This window comes from Plecotus auritus (genome assembly GCF_963455305.1).
Source record: "Plecotus auritus genome assembly, chromosome: 7".
NCBI classification, from domain to species: Eukaryota; Metazoa; Chordata; class Mammalia; order Chiroptera; family Vespertilionidae; genus Plecotus; species Plecotus auritus.
Genome location: NC_137774.1, coordinates 84,026,525 through 84,048,597, shown reverse-complemented (window position 1 = coordinate 84,048,597; position 22,073 = coordinate 84,026,525). Strand labels below are relative to the sequence as shown.

At 48.9% G+C, this 22,073-nt stretch overlaps 1 protein-coding gene across 1 annotated transcript in view; it reads right to left on the bottom strand.

Moving 5' to 3' along the window:
* The window catches only part of XYLT1 (xylosyltransferase 1), a 309,698-nt gene that overhangs the window by 197,996 nt on the left and 89,629 nt on the right, over positions 1–22,073 (bottom strand). The window contains exon 2 of the mRNA XM_080679050.1: positions 11,378–11,416. Within this exon, the coding sequence (XP_080535176.1) occupies positions 11,378–11,416 (39 nt within the window). The remainder of the gene's footprint in view (positions 1–11,377; positions 11,417–22,073) is intronic.

Below are 22,073 nucleotides of genomic sequence, written 5' to 3'. Positions count from 1 at the left end.
TAAAAATAAATGGAAAATATCTTCAGGATATTTAAAAAAAATGTCAGGAGTGCTTTGCCTCAATAACCCGGTGGATGAGCAGGTGAAGGAGGTCACCTGGGGAAGAGGGACCCTTAGTGACATACAGGCTGGGGGCAGAAGAACAGGAGTGATGAGACCTTGCCCACACTCCACCTTGAGGCTCCTGAGTTGGTCTTGGCAGCCAGCTGTCTAAGGAAGCCGTGAGGGCATTCTTAACCATGGGTCAGTTCCAATGCTGGCCAGGTCCGAATACCCTCCAGGCTGGAACAGGCACGCAGGCTCCAGGGCCAGCTGCTGATGCATTTCTTCTTAAGAAGAACCGTCCCTGCCTCGGCCATTCTGCCGACCCCTCGGGAGCCAGACAGGCCTGGCTTTACTCGTATGGTAACACAGTCCACCTCTATGTGCACAGCGTTCAGGCAAATGTCCTAGTCTGATCGCTGGACTCAAGCACCTGGCTCAGCTGCCAAAAACAACCTGGGTATTTAAACTAAGGATACGTCCCTCTTCAAAGAGGGAAGCAGCTGTCCAAGTCCAGAAGGAAGAATGTTCCAGAAAGAGCACAAAATAGAAACTTGCGAAGAGAGAATACCAACATCTTCGCCCTGGCCATGGCACGGGCTAGGGAGACAATGCAGGGGCCTGAAGGGCCCTGGTTCCTGATACGAGAAAGAAAGCAGAGTGGGTGAGGGGTGCAGGTGTCCCAACGGACAACAGGATGTCCTCAGCTCACCCTCTAAAGCAGTGGTTCTCAACCTTTCTAATGCCGCGACCCTTTAATACAGTTCCTCACGTTGTGGTGACCCCCAACCATAAAATTATTTTCGTTGCTACTTCATAACTGTAATGTTGCTACTGTTATGAATCGTAATGTAAATATCTGTGTTTTCCGATGGTCTTAGGCGACCCTGCTAGCGGTTCTCAACTGTAGAAACCCATGGGCCAGTTGGAGGCGGCCACAGGAGGCCTGTGTACAACTCTGGGTCTAGGACCCACATGAGCAAGTCACCACCAGCGCCCCCTTAACTGGCGCCCAGTTGTACTTGGGGCCGCAAGCATTTGGTGAAGAAGCTGCTTTAGGCCCCTTTCAGAGCTGGAGTTCCTTTCTTCCAGCACCAAGCTGGCTCAGCATCTCCTCTTCGGGACAATGAAACTGCCCGCTCTCCTCGCCCCACCCATCTGGCACCTGTTCCACAGCGAACTTCAGTTTTCCATCCAGCCCTCTTCGCTTCAGTGGAAAAATAAGAGCTATGGTTCCCAGACGGAAATTAGAACGGGTTTAGTATTAATAAGATGTTCCTTTTCAGAAAGCCATGGAACCCGGCAGGGGGGCTGCCCTGAGGTTGGAGCTGGACAGGCCCCACCTCTGCATCCTGCGGGCGGAGAACACCCCAGGTCCCAGCCGGACACCCTGGACTGGAGAAACGGCCACCTGGAGGTCCTTCCACTGGCTCTCCGAGGCAAAAGAGAGGCAGTGCACTTCTGAGAAATCTGATTCAAATGCTAGAAAGGTTTTATTTCCTGGAGGTGTGACAGAACGATAAGAGAGGAGTGGGAGGCCTTGCTTGCTGGCAGAAACACTCTGTCTTCTCTGTCTGCAGGTCTGTCTGCTGTGAGGCTTCAGGAGGAACTGAAGACCTGCCCTTCCCCCTTGTGCCCGGAGACCTTAGTCCCTTAGCCCTTCACTGCCTCGGGGCAAAGGCAGACAGACAGGAGTGGTGTGAGTGAGTGACAGGACTCAGACCAAACTGCCCCTGCCTGGGGCACCTCTTCTCACATCTGGGTCCTCTGACCCTTCATTTAGCACAGTGGTGTTTAGCGTGTTGGTTTCTTGGCTTGGTTTTGGAGAGAGGTTGTCACAAAGTGGACGGCTATGATCGTCTGCCTAGAAAAATGCTGCTACACCCACAACTGGGCATTGAGTTTCAAGAGGATTGTGGTTCCCTTGCATCCATTCTGGGACATTTCCTCGGTTTAAAGACCCCCTTCTTTACCAGAACAGGACCTGAAGTGACCGTGGCTACCCTGGGAAATCCCACTGGCGGTGCTGTGTTAGCAAGAGGCTGGAGGCAGGCTGAATGTGCAGGTCAGAGTCCCCAAAGGAAACAGATGCTGCTCTCCTCAGGGATAATGACTATGGAGGAGATTTTACAAAGAGATGCTTGCTAAGGGAAATGAGCAAAGGAGGTAAGTGCAGCAGAGCCAGCCGCAGAGGGGAGCTGTTAGCACCTGGGGAGCTGTTATCAGATCCTGGAGAGAGGAGCTGTAGCTGCGGGCCACAGCAACACTCACAGGCAGACATGGCCCACCCACAGGAAATGACCCCACCCCACTGTCCTCCCACTCACCCATCTCCTGCCAGCGCCTCCTCTTGGTCAAAGCAATGAGAAGTCCAGTGGATGAAATCTATCAAAATCTGCCTCTAGGGGCCCAGAGAAGGGAGGAGAAGGGAGGAGAGCAGATCTGCTGAGGGTGGGGCAAGGAAAGAAGACACCCAACATGCTTCCTCTCAGCCAAGACCTCTCTAACCCAAGATGGCACTGGGTGGGTGGAGGACACATGGGGCTGTTGAGCCTCCCGTTGCCGGGGACCATGTGTTACTTCTCGGACAGGCAACTGCCAGGAGCATCCTGGTCTCCACTAAGATGTGAGCCACTGTGCAAGTTGTTGAGACACTCCAGGTTTTCTCATGTGTAAAGTACAAAAGGGGGGCCCTGGTGAGCCCCGAGGGGTGACGGCACCACAAACGCTGCACGAGATGGAGACCTGGGCTCCGTCCTCCCTCTGCACTCAGAAGCGCTGTGGTCTTAGACCAATATTTCACCTCCCAATGCCTCTGTGTCTGCGCCTGCGAAGGTGGGGGACGCGAGCCCCTTCTCCGAGTGCTGCTATCACGATTACATGACATCATGCATCAAAAGTGCTTAGCAAGTCCTCAGCACAGAGAAAACACAGAGTGATGTTACAATAAGTAGCATCCCAGGCCCTTTCCAGCTCTTACATTCTACCAGCCTGGGCCCTATGTGTAGGCATTTGTGTCCCTCACACACCTGCACCCCCGTGATGCTGCTGTTTCATGTGAAAGCAATTTTCTTGACTGAGTTATCATGATAACTAGGGCCTTCAAACCCAACCTGAACATCCCAGCCTGGAACTCTCTCTTTTAAGCTCCCAGTTTGCACGGCCCTGTCCTAACACCCTGTGGAGAAGATAGGCTAAGCCTCCAGATCTTGGTCCTTGTGATACTTTTGCCAAATACCAGCCGTGCCTCCTCACAGAGCCTGCAAATCCAACCACAACACCTTGTTGCTCAGCTGGCAGCGCATGGGCTTCTGCCTCAGTGCGTGAAATGGGGTGCAGGAGGGGTCTCTGAGATGTGCCTTCTGCTGGAGGGGAATGTGAGAGTCTCCCAGCAGAGGGCCATCCCACTGCTCCCTGGCTGTGGGGCAGGTCTCCCACAGCCTGAAATTCACTCCGTGCAGACACATTTCCAAACCCGTCTGCTCCGGATTGCTTGCTTTGAGTGATCTCATTCTCTGTTGCCACCTCCACCTCTAGTACCTGTACTATACCGATGACTATACATGTAACTAGATCTACATCTACATCCAATCTATAGCTACGTTTACAGCTACATCATATCTATATCTAGTCTAGAGTTATACTTGTATTTAATTTCTACATCTAATCTATATTTAGCATTTATAATTATACTAGGGGCCCGATGCACAAAGATGCGTGCAAGAATGGGCCTTCCTTCCCCTGGCTGCCGGCACTGCCTTCACAACAGCCGGAGCCGCCTTTCTGCCTTCCCACACTGCCCAGAGGCCCGGAGCGGCTGGGGGCAGTGCGGAACATCTGGGTCACTTCCATGGCAATGATGCAAGCATGCTGCTCCGCCCCTGGCAGCTCAGCGCCTGCATATGCAAATTAACCACCATCTTTGTTGTATTAATTTGCATACTCACTCCTGATTGGCTGGTGCTTGTTGTGAAGGTATGGTCAATTTGCATCTTACTCTTTTATTAGTATAGATTGTATACATTATATACATGCACATTATAATGTACACAATGTAATATATATATATATATATATATATATACACATATATATATATATATACTAGAGGCCCAGTGCACGAAATTCATGCACGGGGGGGGGGGGGGTGTCCCTCATCCCGGCCTGCACCCTCTCCAATCTGGGACCCCTAGGGGGATGTCTGACTGCCTCTTGCAATCCGGGACCGTTGGCTCCTAACCACTTGCATGCCTGCCTTCCTGATCACCCCTAACCTCTCTGCCTGCCTGATCGCCTCTAACCACCTCTGCCTACCTGCCTGATCACCCCTAACTGCTCCCCTTCTGGCCTGATCGCCCCAACTGCCTCTGCCTTGCCCAGCACCCGGGACCCAGGATTCCCTCCTCCGGCCAGTCTCAGGCACCCAGGACCCGGGCTTCCCTCCCTCTGGCCAGCCACAGGCACCCAGGACCGGGCCGGCTTTGCCAGGGCTGGCTGCAGCCACAAGGGACCATGGGCAGGTGGCTTTGCCCAGGCCGCAGCCACAGGTGCCCGGGACTGCGGGGCAGGTGGCTTGTCCCTCTCCTGGGCTGCAGCCACAGGCGCTGGTGCCCGGGACCATGGGGTGGGTGGCTTGTCCCTCTCCCAGGATGCAGGTGCAGATGCAGCCAATGGCACCCGGGACCACAGGGTGGGTGGCTTGTCCCTCTCCCTGGCCGCAGCCTTGCTGGTCCCCATTCCTCTCTCCCCAGTGTTGAGTGTCTGAGCCTTTATGGTGTGAGGGTGTGATAACCATTTGCATATTAGCTCTTTATTATATAGGATTAGCTATAGATATAAATTAGGCATAGATCACATCTAATGTATAATTACATCGAATGTATAATATATGATTAAGATATATATATGTACATGTAATGTATATATACATATATTACATGTGCATATATAAGTTATATATCTATAACTATACCTGTATCTAACCTCTATACTAACCTATCTATAATATAAATCTATACTTTATCTATGTCTATATCTTAGTAACGAAGCAGTGAAGGCGTCTTTCATTTGTAACCTGGCTCTCATCCAGCCTCTACTCCTCACTGACTGCAGGGCCTTTAAAAGGAAACTCGGTCTCTCTAGGCCTCCGCTGGCTCACCTGTGAAAAGAGACCAAGGTTAGTCCTGCCTCAGAGGGTTCTATTTCCTGATAAATAAGAGCTAGACTGCCGGGTTCAAATCTTAGCTGCTCCACTTGCTAGTTGCCGTTGCAGCTTAACCTCTTTGTGCCTCAGTTTCTCATCCGTGCAAAGGGGTGACAGTAATACCTCTGGTAGGGGACAGCTGTGGAGTCTGAATGAGTGACTCCATAGGAAGAGCTTACTTAGAAGAGTCCCCAGCACATCCTATGAATGTTTAAGACATAATAGCTACAAATAATAAATTTACGAATGTGTACAGTACAGTTCCTGGCTCACAGTAAACATATATGCCATCCATGTTAGTCATTATTGACAAGAGCAACAACTTGAAGTGTTCCCAGACAAGAGCTAAATTCAAACCTTCAATGTCTTGGGCAAAGTCAGCCCCACCAAGAACAGAGGAAGAGTGAGTGACCTCAACGCTATTTTTCGAAGCGGTGTGTGTGGCTGCGCATTGGGGAACTTGCTGCCTATTTGTGGAATGTTGCATCACATCGCTCACGCTGAGTCACACAGACCAGAAAGGCACCCGTGGCCATAGGACCGCAAATCCTCCCTGGGAACGAGTCCACTGCCCCGGTCCAGCCTCCCTGCCCGGTGAGCCAAGTCTTTGCCCAGGCTATGGTCCAGTTGGTCATCCCCTGTCCCACCCCTCACCAGGGCTAGTTACAGACTCAGCAAACCAGAGGCAGAGGAAAAGATCACTATAGAGGGATATGGCCTGTACCCAACCCAGCCTGTCTGCTCTGGAGAGGTGCTGCTCCCCCGAGGAGCTGGGGGAGGAAAGCAGATGGGCTGAGAAGCAATTGGTCTCCCCGTCCTCTTGACAGATGCTGGGCACCATAAGAATTAATGGGCTGGAGATTCAGGTAAGAGCCATTCAGAAGCTCCCTGATTACTCCAAATACCGCTCTCTACGGAGGAAAAGGTTAATTGAAGCCCGGAACTGGAAGAGAGGCAATCCCGGGAGTGGTGGGAGAGGGTCAGGAGGGAGACTCCTGTACAGAGGAGGCCCTGGTCTGCCTCTGAAAGAGGAAATGGGCCTCGACAACCAGTTACTGGCATGGCCTGCTCAGCGGTCCGGGGCCTTGGCCAGCCTCTCTCCCAACCCCAGCTAACGAGCTGGGTTTTTAAGTTGTTGTTTTTTATATATATTTTAACGCTGCATATCCTCTGCACTGTGGAGCCATAATTCTCTCAGGAACCGCCTTTGAGAGGTGTTTTCCCTGTCACATACACCGTGCACACGCTCGCTGGCGTCGTGAGTCACTGCTCTGAGCACAGTCATTGCTGTCGACACAGGCTCTGGGGATGAATGTGTCCTGGGCAGAGCCCAGAGGCGGGACCAGTCTGGCATTAACCAGGAGGGTGGCATTTGAACATAAACAAGAGAACAAGGAAGGAACAACTCACTTTTCTACAAGGTCCCAGTGTTATGGCTGGGTCTGTCTTTGTATATAAGCTGTCCACAGAGCAAATGGGGTTACACCAAGGTTCCCCACCCTTGATGCTACTAACATTTGGGGCTGGATAAATATTTCTTGGGTATTTGCAGGGTGTTGAGCAGCATCCCTGGCCACTACCCACTAGATGCCAGTAGCACATCCCTGCCCCTGAGTTGTGACAATCAAAAATGTCTCCAGACCTCCACCAAATGTCCCTTGGGGGGGTTGGGGGGCAGGGGCGGGGGAAGTGATAAATTTGCTCCCAGCTGAGAACCACTGGATTAGACTGAGGCTACAGTCCAACTGAGCATGAGCCAGCTATTAGACTAATGACAACTATTAGCCGGATTTCCCACATAACCCCCATTATCAGCATGACATTGCTGAGACCCAAAATTCCCTTGGTCCTGTCAAAATGCTCACCCTGGACATTAGTGTGGCTGGGTGGCCTCACACTGAAACCCCTTTTCTTCTCTTCCACTTCCTCAGTCCTTTCCCTTCACCTTTGCAGGATAAGGTAATTCCTTATTCATCTTGACGTTATGATGACATGAAGGCATCGGAGGAGCAAGGAGGAACTAACACTTTAATTGATTCTAAGGAAAACTGGCACTGTTTTTATAGGAAGCCAGATATAATATGCAACAATTTCAGAACACTATTACCGAAGTCTCTTTGCCTGGTTAACTCTTTCTCAGCCATAAGCTCTCAGCCCAAATCTTCCCTCCTCAGCTTGAAACTCACCTCCAGGGAGAGACCTCCCTGCACCGTGCCCACTCACTCTGCTTTGCTAACATGCCTGTCTTATTTCTGTTCACTTATTACCCCCTGAGAGGATGGGCGTTTCTATCTGTAAATTCACTGACTCCCCCAACCAGAATGGGTGCTTCATCGGCAGGGAACCTCCTGTCTTGCTCATTATTGTAACTTTACTTTAGCATCTCGCACAGGCCTGGCCTCCTCCTGGCCCCCAAACTATTTATTGAATAAGGGAATGGGTGGATGGATTTACAACAGCATAACATCTAAAGTATTGATTTCCTTCCATCCCTACTCATTCTCCTTGTGAGCTCTGTTCACCATCCTTAGGGGCCCCAGCGTCAACTTTAAATTATATGAATGTAACTGTCTCCCCTTTTCCCCCAGTTAGCTGATCAAAGAAATTCAAGTGTCTGATTGGTCGTCGCAGGCTGAGCTGTCAGAAGTTTTCCTCCTAAGGCCCTCGATCTTCAGGTCCTGAAAGGGATCTCAAGTAAACCAAGGTCTGCTCCCGTCTAAGTGGGGCCAACTTCGCAAAGAGCCAGCTGACAAATCTTTACCCTACAGAAGAGGTCCTTTATTACAGTTCCCAGGGCACCTCCGAGTTTGAGCAGAGGCCAGTAACTAATTGACAGTGAAGCTGCTGGGGAGAAGGGAGGCAGAGAAGCTAAAATTAAATGACAAGAGGCCTTGTCAATTGGAGTGGATTCCGAAATGACAGACCCTCTGGGGGATCAATGAGAGAGAAAACCAAATAATGAGAATTCAAATTTTTCACAATACTATTGATGCAGAAGGAGATGTTTCATTTTTACTGCTTGCAAATAAATGTTGTATTGGGTCCTTTGCTTAAACCATTTTACCCACAAGTCCTATGGCAACCTATCTATCAAAGAACCACTCACTGTGTGGAACACTGTATCTATTTATCTATATATCTACATGCACCACCTACCTATTGCTCTTCCTATTTATCTAATTACGTCCGTGGATACTTGTGGAAAGCTCCTTCCTTCCTTTTTTCTTTCCATGGACCTTGGGCAGTTTACATCAAGCCCAGCCCTCCAGCTCTGCCTGAGCATTAGCAAATTCTTCTACTGGTCAAGGCAACTGGAGAAATGGGATAGAGGTGGAGAAGATAGATTCTCATGGCATATGGCTCTGAGTCTGACACCCTCCAACGCTATATGCTTCCTGTGCGACCTTGGACAAATTACTTAACCTCTGTTCCTCATCTGAATTGGGGATCATGAGAGCACCTATGTAATTAGGGCACTTAGGGGATCCAATGGGAGAAGCCAGTTCTTGGCGAACGTCAGTGAGAGTGAGGATCATGATAATGCCACCAGGCCGATAACCAAATTCCAACTCCTCTTGGGCTTTTCCCCACCTCCCCCCCCCCGCCTTTCTAAGTCACCTGGTTCCTGGGTAACCGCCATCTGGGACGAGGGAAGCATTCACCACTGTAGTCAGGCTTCCTTGGTGCTCCCCAGGGGCTGCCCGCTGAGGGGAAAGCTGACACCAGGGATTTCAAACCTTACTCGGCTTCCTCATTCTATTAATCTGGCCGTTAAGCAGAGAGTCCTGCTGATGCCAACAGATGCTAACAGCAAAGAGCAGAGCTTAGAGGAGTCCTCGGCAGCCCATCAATCCATCTCCCGCAACTCAGAACAGCTGCATGGGGCAGATTCGCCAAGCACCAGGAGGGACGATGCAATGCACACCTGGGAGAGAGGGGGTGCATGGAGGCAAGGACCCCCAGGTGGCCCGCTGACTGTATGCAGGCTGGGCCCTGCACACATGAAGTCCCTGACGTGTGGCGTAGGGACATGGCTGGCAGTGAAATCTAAAAGGCAGGCCCACCTGTGGCACCGGTGCTGCAGGATGGAGCACGTCATGCCTTTCTTAGGAGCAAAGGGTGCTGGGAGGGAAGGAAATGGGCGCTGACCAGGGGCTCAGAGCAAGCACATCTGCCACTTCCTCTGCGTGGTTGGCTCTTCCGAGCTCAGGCACAGCTGCCATCTTGCTCGTGCCATATGGGTAATATTTGGGGCACCACTTTCTGCCAGAAAACGCTTCCCTGCCCCTCCTGTCTGACCTGCCTGCGGCAGCTGAATAGGATCCCGTCGTGACTCACACGATGGGCTGAGGCCCAGCACGAAGTAAGATCTGGCCACAGGCTTGTGCCAACAGTTTAAAAAAATGCACTTTGGTTGGGTTCCAGTGTCTCTTTAACATGGGAAGCCAGAAGTCGGGCAAAGACAACAACATCCGACGGCTCCCCAGAGACCAAGAACCAGATGAGACTGATGGAGTGTTGTTTGGAGACAAATTGAGTCATTTCCGCAGTGGTGTGGCACAAATGCAGAAAGCCCATCTCGTGTCATGGCCGGCTGCAGCGCGAGGCTCGGGTCCCCTGGGTAATGGCTGTGACTCTTTTAAGAGAGGTCCCTGGGTAGGGGTGAGCTGTCACACTCACAATGTGCCGGCCAAAGCCGCTGGCACATGACTGTTCTTTCCCATGGAGGTTCTGAAGGGCTGATTAGCCCGTTTCCATAGTGAAGGACTCAGGAGGGCCAAGGACAGACCACAGGGGGTAGTGCCACGCCACCCCCACGAAGTGAGATTTGGCTTCCAGAATTCTGGACACAGACTATTTTCCCAGGGGGTATTCCTGAGTTTAATGAGTTTTCCTGGTGGGGAGGAACTGATAAAGAAGAGAAGAGCCATCATTTTTAAAATGCCCTGGAAGGTCGCTCACAATCCGCTGGGTAGTCTGGGGGGAGGCCCGTTTCCCAAAGTGCAGCACACCTACATCTAAAGGAGTATCTTTAGTAGTAGATGCTTTTAGAGGCCACCCAAAGGAACTTTTAAATTTTATTGATTTAATATTTATTTTAATGTTTTGCAAAAGAAATTTAACTAGCACGCCAAACTTGTGATTTCACAGATATTTTTGCCGGAGACAGCATTTGTCAAGCTTGGCACCACTGGCAATTTTAGGCTGGATAATTCCTTCCTATGCAGAGGTCCTGTGCATTGGGGGATATTTCGCAGCATCCCTGGTCTCCACCTACTAGTTGCTAGTAGTAACCCATCCCACAAGGGGACCTAACCCAAAATGTCTTCAGACATTGCCTAATGCCCGCTGGGGGTCAAAGATACCCCTGATTGGGAACCATTAGCTTAAGATCAGTCTACTTCTGAAAGTAAAAAAAAAAAATTAATTTAAGGAAAAATGTATATTTAGGTGATGTGATAGAACAGGTGTAATTTACCTATGGCAAACATGGCCAAGTTGATAGGTGAATGAAGAAATTTGGAAAAGCCAGGCCAGAGAATGACCAAACAGGCAGAAGGAACTGGATCCTTAAATTCCTCAAAGTCCCACCCACTGCTCTTTCCTGCCAGCTCTGTGGTCTGGTCACCCCTGAAGCCGATATAACTAAAAGTGTATGCTGGGAAATCTGAGGACAGAAAGAACACAGAGAAACCCTGAGAATCCTCTCTCCCAACAACGTCTGGCCTTCCTGTCCTGGTTCTTTCTGTGGTGTTTTTTCTTCCTTTATCCAATTCAATTTATTGCAGTAACATTGGTTCATAAAATTATATAGGTTTCAGGTGTACAATTTTATAATAGATCATCTGTATATTGTATTATGTGTTCACCACCCCAAATGAGGTCTCCTTCCATCACCATTTATCACCCCATACCCTCTTCTACCTCCCATGGTGCTTTCGGACACCTGGGTATACACGTGTGTGCACACACATACACAATGCACAGGCCGACAGGACAGGATGGCAGCTTTTGTGCCTGTCCAGACTTTACAAGCCATGGAGCCAAGAGGATGCACAGATGGGCCCTGGAGAGCTGATGCAGGGACATCAGCGCAGAGAGAAGTGACAAAGACCATGGGAAGGTACTGACCTGGGTCTCCAGGGTGATCAGCGGACTTGGGTGTGGGTCCTGTGGGAAGAAAGGAGAAAATACACATGAGTGGTGGGCAAATTTAACCTACTACTCCAGCATCATTTAAACCAAAGCTGGAGCTCTTCAGTGCTTAAGCCACCCACAGGTAAGCCGCCCAACTCTGTCTCCCCCATTCTACAAGACATGAGAACAGAGTGGTCCAATCTCCAATGTCTCCCCAATCCCCAGATGATTAAGGAGACTCAAGTTTTTCATTAAGAGGTGAAGGGGACACACCTGCATGGAGATCATGCAGAATGAGGAAGTGTAAAGCAATAAGAAACAAAATATCTTCACTGAATAGCTCAAAGTGTGTTCAAACTCTCTATGTGAAGGGAAAGTTGGTCCATAAGAGGATGAGAAATAAACCTGAAAAAATATAAAGTCCCAATTAGGGGCAAGGCCACCAGCTTGTGTCTGATCTTGGGAAAATTGAAGGAAGAAACAAGACAAAGAGAAGAGCTTAATTCCTAGTCTGCAGAGCACATTCCAATGGGCTGGGAAGATCCTTTTCAGGAGAGAGAAGGCCAGAGAAAAGTCCGATTCATTCACTCTCTACAAAAGCCAATTGACTGAAAATGCCTGGTGGTCATGTCTCGGGTCATTAAACATGAACTCTTTGGGTGGGGGCCAGGGTGGGTACACAGAAGGAAGGGACGGATGGGAAGGAGGTAGTGGTTTTCAGCAAGCAGCCTCCAAGAAAAACAGGAAACTCAGCACATAAAGGCTATTTTTGTCTGCATAATGTTGGCTCTGAACTTAACCATCTTGGATTTGTAACTCTGGGAAAGCAACCTCAAGTTACCTCTTACAGAGAATGGGCATGATGTGCAAACTCAGCTGGACGCTTTGCTTTATCCAAGCAGGTTTTCCAACACAGGCTTCGAGGAAGCCATGCAAATTAGCACCAGCTCACTGGACTGTATGGTGAACAAGAAAGAACACATGTAGTATTCATGCCGTATCTGTCCTCTGTGTCTAACTTATTCACTTGACGTAATGTCCTCAAGGCTCATCCATGTTGTCACATATGGCAGGATCTCCTTTTTTAGGGCTGAATACTATTCCATTATATGCACATACCACATTTTCTTCTATCATCCATCAGTGGACATTTAGGTTGTTTCCTTATCTTGGTTATTGTAAATGTGGCTTCAATGAACATGGAGGTTTAGATATGATTCCACTTAAATGAGGATTCTAAAATAGCCAAAACCAAAGAAGCAGAGAGTAGAATGATGGTTGCCAGGGGCTGGGGGAAGGAAACTGCGAGTTGCTGTTCAATGGGTTTAGAGTTTCAATTGAGCAAGATGCATAAGCTCTAGAGATCTGCTGTACAACACTGTACCTACAGTCAATAATACATATTGCACACTTACAATTTTGCCAATAGGGTAAATTTCATGTGAAGTGTTCTTAGCACAATAAAATAAAGGACTAATAGAGAAATTGAAACATTTTGAACCCTTACCCTAGATGAAAGGTCACTTTCTGGATCACTCCTCTGTAGTATCTTTACAATGATGCATGCCTCTATATATATATATATATATATATATATATATATATATATATATATATATATATGCCTAAGCGACTGGCTGACCAGCCGACCAATCGGTAGCTATGACGTGCACTGACCACCAGGGGGCAGACGCTCAACGCAGGAGCGGAAACCACAGGCATGGAAACATGGAACAGACTGATGAATCTCAGAGGGAAGCAGGGAGGGAGGAGGGCAGGAAGAGATTAACCAAAGATCTTATATGCATACTAGAGGCCCAGTGCACAGATTCATGCACCAGTGGGGTCCCTTGGCCTGTATCCAGAGATCAGGCTCTGCAGGGATCAGGCCCAAACTGGTTTTCCGACATCCCCCAAGGGATCCCAGATTGCGAGAGGGCGCAGGACAGGCTGAGGGATCCCACCAATGCACAGATCCATGCACCAGACCTCTAGTTTATAATAATTTTGAAGAGTATAAGAACCATGAGGCCAGGGACATTCTGAGCTCTGGTCAGTTCTAATTTTTCTTTTAAGATGAAGGGCTCTTCTCCCCCAATTCCATTTCTAAGTCCAATAGCCAGCATTTCTTCAATGGTGCAGCTCAACTGGAATTGCGAAGGGAACATCTCAATAATTTCTACATTCCACCCAGGCATTGAATATTCCTCACACCTAGGAAAATGCTGAGGGGAACATTTCTTCCACTCTCCCCTTGGGGACTTGGGAGAATCTTGGAGGGAATATTTCAGGCCTCTCTCTTCAAACCTTTACTAGCTCCTTCCCAACCGTGAAGAGGTGGCAGCCATGATGGGTGAGAACCTTCACTGAGACACTTTTTTCGAGCAAACAGGCTCACTGGTCCAGCTGTCCTTCACGCAGCCCCTCTATCCAGCCCCTTTATCACTGATACATAGGGAGAGTTGACCCTGTACTTCCAGGCTCCCCATGTTAAGCAAGCATACTCGGAGGCAAGGCTATCCTTCTGGTGTGTGACAGGCAGCGTGAATCAGATCTGGCAAGCAGCTTAGGGAGTGAGACAATGCTATGCCTGCTCTCCAGCTCAGAGAAGTCTGTGTCTGTCTCTCCATTCAGGTCCCACCATCAAGACTGTGACTAGAAGACAAGAGGCTGCATCTGAGACTCAAACCTTAGCCTCATTCTCTAAGCCACATCCTTGCAAAAGCACTGCACTGGGGTGTTGGGTGCATGCCCAGATTAATTAAGTTGTACTTCACAGCCCATTTGGCCATTGTTTGGGGCTTATGCTTCATTGCCCAGGATCTTGAGGGCATGAAGAGGGGAAAATGCCATCAAGGGCCCCTAACTTCACTGGAAAATACCTTCCTTGGGAAACCTCTGTCAATTGTGGCGATAAAACCCAGAGCCTGATCTCTAGATACAGTGATGCACCAACTCTTTATTTGATGCTCCAAGATCAGAGACCCTATGGGCACAAGGTCAGGGGTCCAACATCCATTAAAAAGCTTTTGGAAGACAAAAGCACAAATGCTACCTATTTAGCATGTTAATTACTTAGCCAAGAAGATAAAGTACTCACAAGTGGCCAGTCATTCACACTAGGATTCACTTGCCAACAGAATTTTTCTCTCCCCCCGCCCCACACCCCCCCACGCGCAATTGAAATATAGGACTCTCCCTACAGAGGCGCATCTGGAGGATTCAAGGTATGACTCGTGGTGGTGAGGTCTCACTTGCAGCAGCATCTTCCTTAATTGGAAAGGCTAACGAAGTGGAACCAGGTCAATGATGCTGTCTGCCTAATCCATCCTGTGGGTCTCAATTGGGACTCTTTGCTTTACAGTAGAGTAAACTCCTGTCTGTCAGAGGAAAGGCTCCGAAAGACCAAAGGGGAATTTGCGATGCGCTGCGATGCTACCCTGGAGTGCTTTTAGAATCTTAATGCAGGTACTGGAACCAGGGAACCGCCTGCTAAAGCAAGGAAAGCCCTTTCACAGCAGGTAATGCAATGGTTAAATTGGGGAAGACAAAAGGAGAACGGAGAACAAGGTAGGCTGAATTTGTGGCCCTCACTCACCACCCCTCCCTGTATCCATACTCTCTGGTCCAGTGACTTTGTATTTCTTTGCAGGATATACTTCCTCCTCCTTTGACCTCAGCCTTGCCCATCTGACTTGCTTTGTCCAATGGGAGGTGAGCAGATATGACATAAGCAAGCAGCTTGAAATGTGCTTGTGAGATTGAGCATCACCTCTTGAGCTTTTGCCATCAGCACAAGAAGAACACGCCCCAGGTAGATGCTAGTCCAAGGAGGATGAGAGACACACAGAACAGACCCAGACTCACCATATAGCTTGAATCCAAGCCCAGCCAACATCAGCCATCCCCCAGCCACCCTTCAGACACAGAGAGAGCACATGGGGCAACAGGAGGTTTACAGTTGTGAGTACAAGAAACACAGTTTATTCTTATATTACTACTTATTAATTACTAGAGGCCCGGTGCACGAAATTTGTGCACGAGGGGGGGTTGTCCCTCAGCTCACTGCCTGCACCCTCTCCAATCTGGGACCCCACTATCGGGCCTAAACGGGCAGTCGGACATCCCTCTCACAATCCAGGACTGCTGGCTCCCAATTGCTCGCCTGCTTGCCTTCCTGATTGCCCCTAACTAATTCTGCCTGCCAGCCTGATCACCCCCTAACCACTCCCCTGCGAGCTTGATTGATGCCTAACTGCTCCCCTGCCAGACTGTTTGCCCCTAACTGCCTTCCCCTGCAGGCCTGGTCACCCCTAACTGCCCCCCCTGCAGGCCTGGTCACCCCTAACTGCTCTCCCCTGCAGGCCTGGTCCCCTCCCCCCGACTGCTCTCCCCTGCAGGCCTGGGTCCCTCCCCCAACTGCCCTTCCCTGCAGACCCAGTCACCCCCAACTTCCCTCCTCTGCCGGCTGGGTCACCCCTAACTGTTCTCCCAGCAGGCTTGATGGCCCCCAACTGCCCTCCCTTGCAGGCCTGGTCCCTCCCAACTTCCCTCCCCTGCTGGCCATCTTGTGGTGGCCATCTTGTGTCCACATGGGGGCAGGATCTTTGACCACATGGGGGCAGCCATCTTGTGTGTTGCAGTGATGGTCAATCTGCATATTACTCTTTTATTAGATAGGATAGAGGCCAGGTGCATGGTTGGGGGCCGGCTGGTTTGCCCTGAAGGGTGTCCCAGATCAGGGTGGGGGTTCTCTTGGGGTGTGGGGTGGCCTGGGCGAGGGGCCTGTGGTGGTTTGCAGGCTGGCCACGCCCATCGGCAACCCAAGCGGAGGCCCTGGGATCTGGGGTTTATTTATCTTCTACAATTGAAACTTTGTAGCCTGGAGCGGAGCCAAGCCTTCTGCTCACTCTGTGGCGGCAGCCATTTCTGTTGGGATTTATGTATCTTCTATAATTGAAACTTTGTAGCCTTAAACGGAGGCCAGAGAAGGCCAGGGCTTCAGAAGCTTGGCTTCCTCCATTGCCGGGGGCAACCCTAGCCTCCTGCTCTCTCCAGCTCCATGGCTGCCGCCATTTCTGTTGGGCTTTATGTATCTTCTATCATTGAAACTTTGTAGCATTGAGTGGAGGCCTAGGCCGGCAAGGGCAGGCAGAAAGCTTGGCTTCCTCCATTGCCAGGGAAACCCATGCCTCCCTCCTGCTCTCTGTGGCTGCAGCCATCTTGGTTGCGTTTATTTGCATATTCCCTCCTGATTGGCTGGTGGGCGTGACTGGCGGGCGTGGCTTGTGGGTGTAGTGGAGGTACAGTCAATTTGCATATTACTCTTTTATTAGATAGGATTGTATTATTTTCCATACAAACAACTGTAAGCCTACTTTTGCCCCAACCTGTGTATTTATTTTAACCCACTGAGTTTCAGGATGACTTGTTATATAGTGAGAGTCTCATTTTATTGTGTTTAATAGATACCGTGTTTTTACAATAGATACTGTGTTTTTACTCCCCCAGCAAAAGGATTATGACTTGCTGAAGGCTCAGATGATGGTTAGCATTTTTTTAGCAATAAAGTATTTTTAATTAAGCTTTGTACATTATCTTTTAAGAATTACTATAACATACTTAATAGACTACAGTAAAGTGTAAACATACTTTTATATGTATGGAAACCCCAAAATTCATTTTTTTGGAAACCCCAAAATTCATATTTCAGAGGTCAGGAACCAAATCTGTATCTTTGAGGTACACCTGTATGGCATTACTGTGGCAATAACTAACTGATATACTTTCCAAAGATTGACTTTCATAGAACCAATGTGTATTGTGAAAACACTCCAGCCTTGGAAATGAAATGGTACATACTCCCTAAGTCTGCAAATATATTCCAGGGACACGAAATAACTGTAACTAGTAGCTATGATTTATCAAGAACCTACCATGTGAAGGCTCCATGCAAGGTGTACATTACACCAAGCAAAGAAAGTCTTGACCACCAGGATCTAGTTCTACCCATGAGTTAGCCTTCGGCCCTCTTTGCCAAGGACACCAGTCCTTTCGCATTTATTTAGATTCCATTATAACACTAATGGAAACTGTCACTCAGAATCCTCCTGTCCTGAGATAAAGACAGTTTTCAGTCCTCTGGTTTATTCTACACTTTATCCCATGGGCATATAACTTGACCAAGGTTAAGAATAATCATAAATACTAGCAATAATTGACTTACTAAGGTGATAATTAAGTAATAACTAATAACTTGTTAAGTTCTTACCATGTTCCAGGCACTGGCTTAACGTCTATAGATATATCATTCCATTTACCCCTTATAACAATACTGAAGTAGATACTACCAATTGTTCCCATTTAGAGATGGGTAAACTGAAGACCAGATAGACCGAGTCACCTGTCTCAGGTTACAGAGAGAGTGCTGGAGCCTGGATTCGATCCCAGCACCCTGCCCTGAAGAAACCTGTGCTCTGCTGAATTATAGGGGTTCCAGTGGAGAATACAGTTCCACCTCAAAGTCACCCTGCAACCTGGATAGTGTCTATTATTAGAATACAAGGCGCCACCTTAACAACTACTGGAATTCTTTTTTAGCATCAGTCTTTTTTTTATGGTGTTTTTTTTTTTTATATCAGAGAGGAAGGGAGAGGGAGAAAGAGATAGAAACATCAATGATGAGAGAGAATCATTGATCAGCTGCCTCCTGCACGCCCCCCACTGGGGATCAAGCCCGCAACTCCGGCATGTGCCCTGACCGGGAATCGAACCGTGACCTCCTAGTTCATAGGTCAATGCTCAACCACCGAGCCATGCCAGCCAGGCAGCATCTGTCTTTTTACAAAAGGAGCGGACATGGTTGATGGAAATGAGAACACGTGTCATGACTAAAAACAGAACCCATTCTCTGTGCCACAGCAGGAAACTGTAGAGTCAGTCACATCCATCCACACCTGTTTACTGAGTTCCAATTCAGTGGCTAGAGCTATGCCTGGCGGACACCAGGAAGGAGCCGAAAATGAGTTTAAAGCGATTCTGTGTACACTTCTATTCCCAATGCTCACTGTTTAAATAGGAGGCGGGACCCTGATCACAGGTCCTGAAGAAATGGAACTCGTTTGCACCTCGCAAGTCTTGCTTGCAAGACCAGAAAGGCAGAATCAAATGTTTTTGAGCCCATCCAGGCCAAAGGCCTAATTTTAACATGCAATTAATTTTCATAAGAAAGTAGAGGAGAAGGAGGAATGTGCCCACTGTCATTCCATGTGTGCATGAGACATTTGTCTCTCCAGGAGGGTGCTGACCCTGAGCTAAGCCTCGGCAGTTGGCAGGGGCCTTCTCCTCCTTTGCTTTGAGGATATAAGCCAGCATTTGCTCTTGGTGTGAGCCATGGCTTTGGCGTGGAAGTGACAATCCTGTGACTCAAGCCTTTGGGGCCAGACTTCCCTATGGGGCCTATCAAGTCGGCAGGTAGACAATGGGCCTCTAAGGTACCACCCTGTGCAGACACACCCAGGAGGACACTTCAGAAGGCTGCATGGCGCATTCTCCCGGAGAGCAGTCTGATCAGTGGCAGGGGTAGGAAGTTCACCATCAGGACCTCGTGCCTTACACTTTGTCACCATTAAACACCAGGAGCCTCCGGAAGGGTAATGAACCCTTCATGGGGTCAGAGACTGGAAGGCGCACAAACTCTCCCGTCTTCTGGAGAAGCGGCTCATAAGAGACCACCAAGTGGAAGGTGTTGGAAAGTTAAGCCTGAGACCCATCTGGACGCCGTTACTTGTACCATGGGCCTGGCTCAGGGCAGAGAAGGAACACTCAGTTGAAAAGAGTGTGGGTTGGGGGGTGGCCCTGGGTTTAAATCATGTGTAACCACTATAATAATCTCCTCAGGCTACTATAACAAAAAACCGTGAAATTTGAGGCTTATACAACAGAAATTTATTTGCCCATAGTTCTGGAGGCTGGAAGTCCAAGATCAAGGTGTTGGCAGGGTTGTTTTCTTCTGAGGCCTCCCTCCTCAGCTTTTGGATGGCTGTCTACTCAGTTCTCAATTCTTTCCTCCAGGTGTGAGTACCCCCGGTGTTTCTGTGTGTCCAGGTTCCCTCTTCTTATAAGGACTAGGGCCCACTCTCTAGGCCTAATTTTAAGTTAATCACCTAATTATTTTTTAAATTATTATTTTAATATACTTTTATTGATTTCAAAGAGGAAGGGAGAAGGGGAGGTGAGAGATAGAAACATCAATGATGAGAAAGAATCATTGATCGGCTGCCTCCTGCATGCCCCCTATTTTTTTAAAAAGCCTTATATCCAAATACAGTCATGTTCTGGGGTACTGGGGGTTGGCAATTCAGCAGATAACAGCCCCTTAGTAGCCTCTCAACCTTGGGCAAATTTCTTAGCTTCTGTGAGCTTTTCTCATTTACACCATGTAAACAGGTGAGACTGTACTGAATTTATTGTCTGGGATCTTTTTGTAAGTGAAAAAGGGCAATAATAACAATCAGCTTCACAGGTATAAACATGAGCTGTCTCTTGCAGATATACGATCCTCTCCTGTTGACAATGGGTTACCAGTGACGTCACAGGTTGCCGTGAACATTAAATAAAATCAGGTATTTAAAATGTCTGGAACATGGTTAACGGCTCAAAATTAACCATCCCTTTGTTTATTTCTTGCAGGCTCATGAAGGCTAAGACCTATCCCTCCACACCCACACCTACTCAACTACAATTCTTCTGAACTGCAGGGAACTGTGGACACCAGCTAATCCAACTCCATTCAATATTAGCCAGAAGAGAAAACGCAGCTAGTCCATTGTGAATGCTCACTTTGTGCCACGTGCATGGAATACCTGCCACGCTGCCAAGGGAGGTATCATGCTGCCCATTTTACAGATCAGATAACCATGCTCAGCGAGGATAATGTGCTCCACAACACAGGGCTGATATGGGAGGGAGCCAGGACTGGTGCTCGAGTTTGTAAGCTGTCAGAAACTGGTCCCTTAACCAAAACTTACTGACTCAGGATCTCTGGGCAAGTAGCCAAAGAATCTGCTTTTTTATTAAACACTCACGGGGGAGTCTTATGTATACCGGAGCCTGAGAACCCCTGCACTGTTCATGAATAATGCAAGACTGAAAGCTTAATAATCCAAGGTGACAAAGACAGCCAGTGAGAAGCGAAGCATAGGACCCACGCCGGCCGCCAAGTGCCTGATGCAGGCTTGGAACTTTGGTGCTCTTGCTCTGGGCCACCGAGGAATTTGTGTGTCTCTCAGCCCATTCGGGCTGCACAAACAGGAGACACAGCCTGGGTGGCTTATAAGCAGCAGAAATTTCTAGCTTCCTGGTTCACTGACAGCGGACTTCCTGCTGTGTCCTCCCCTAGGGGAATGGGTGAGGGACATTTGCAGGGTCTTTTCTATAAGGGCGCTAATAAAATTCTCCACAGCTCTGCTACCAGGATCTAATCAATTCCCCAAGTCCCTATCTCCTTATACTTTCACGTTGGGGGTTACTATTTCAGCCCATGAGTGTTTTTGGTGAGGCGATGCATCGTCTACTGCCAGGTGCGAGGTGTCTTGTGCCCCTTTCTTGCTCCCCACTATTATGTGAAGATATCCCTCCCACCCCTGCGACCCTGTCGTCACCCTCCTCTTCCCAGCATTCTCTCCCCAGGATGTGTGACCCTTGTCAACTCCTTCTCTAGATCTAGTCCCAGCACCAAGGTGCTCACACAAGGGAGCTTTGTCTCTGGGAGTCCCTGTGGAATGTCACAGAGAGCTTATCTCCTGTGTCCGTGGCTCCTGGGATGAAGCAGGGCGGGTGGCACTGGGCGATGAGGGAGGGATGCCAATGACACAGAACTCCCCTTGTTCTCAAAGAGAGGCTGCATTTGGAATGTGAACACAGGCCAGAGCCACACAGCATGGGCCTTGTTGGGAAAAGCGAACTCACCTGCAAATAGGGCTGGGGGAGAAAACAGAAACCCCACTGAGACGGTGAGGGGTTCTCATGCTTTGGAGAGATGGTGGCAGATATGGTTAGCCCATAACATGGGGTGGCTTGTCCTGCCTCTGTCCATCTGCCTGTTTCTCTCTGTTATATTACAATTTTTTAAGTTTACAGGCATCTTTGCCACTCAGCATGCCTTCCACATTTTTTCAGTCTAGAACTCAGAACTGAGCAACGGAATCTCCAAGGGAAGCTCCGGCCCCTGGAGCTGGTCAATCACCCACAGCCTTGAAGGCAGGAGGAACCGCCAACACACGGAAACTCGGGAATTGCTGGAATGCTTCTTCCACGAAGTGTCTCTCTGAGAACTACAGTTACCAAATGCATGTAACCCTTTGTTCTGTGTGTCCCTCAAGAGGTCTGGTAATGCCGAAACCGGTTTGGCTCAGTGGATAGAGCGTCGGCCTGCGGACTGAAGGGTCCCGGGTTCGATTCCGGTCAAGGGCATGTACCTTGGTTGCGGGCACATCCCCAGTGGGAGGTGTGCAGGAGGCAGCTGATTGATGTTGCTCTCTCATCGATGTTTCTAGCTCTCTATCCCTTTCCCTTCCTCTCTGTAAAATATCAATAAAATATATTTAAAAAAAAAAAAAAGAGGTCTGGTAATTCTTTACACAGTACACAGAATTAGAATTCTCCGAATGACAAGTTTTGAATGTTCCTA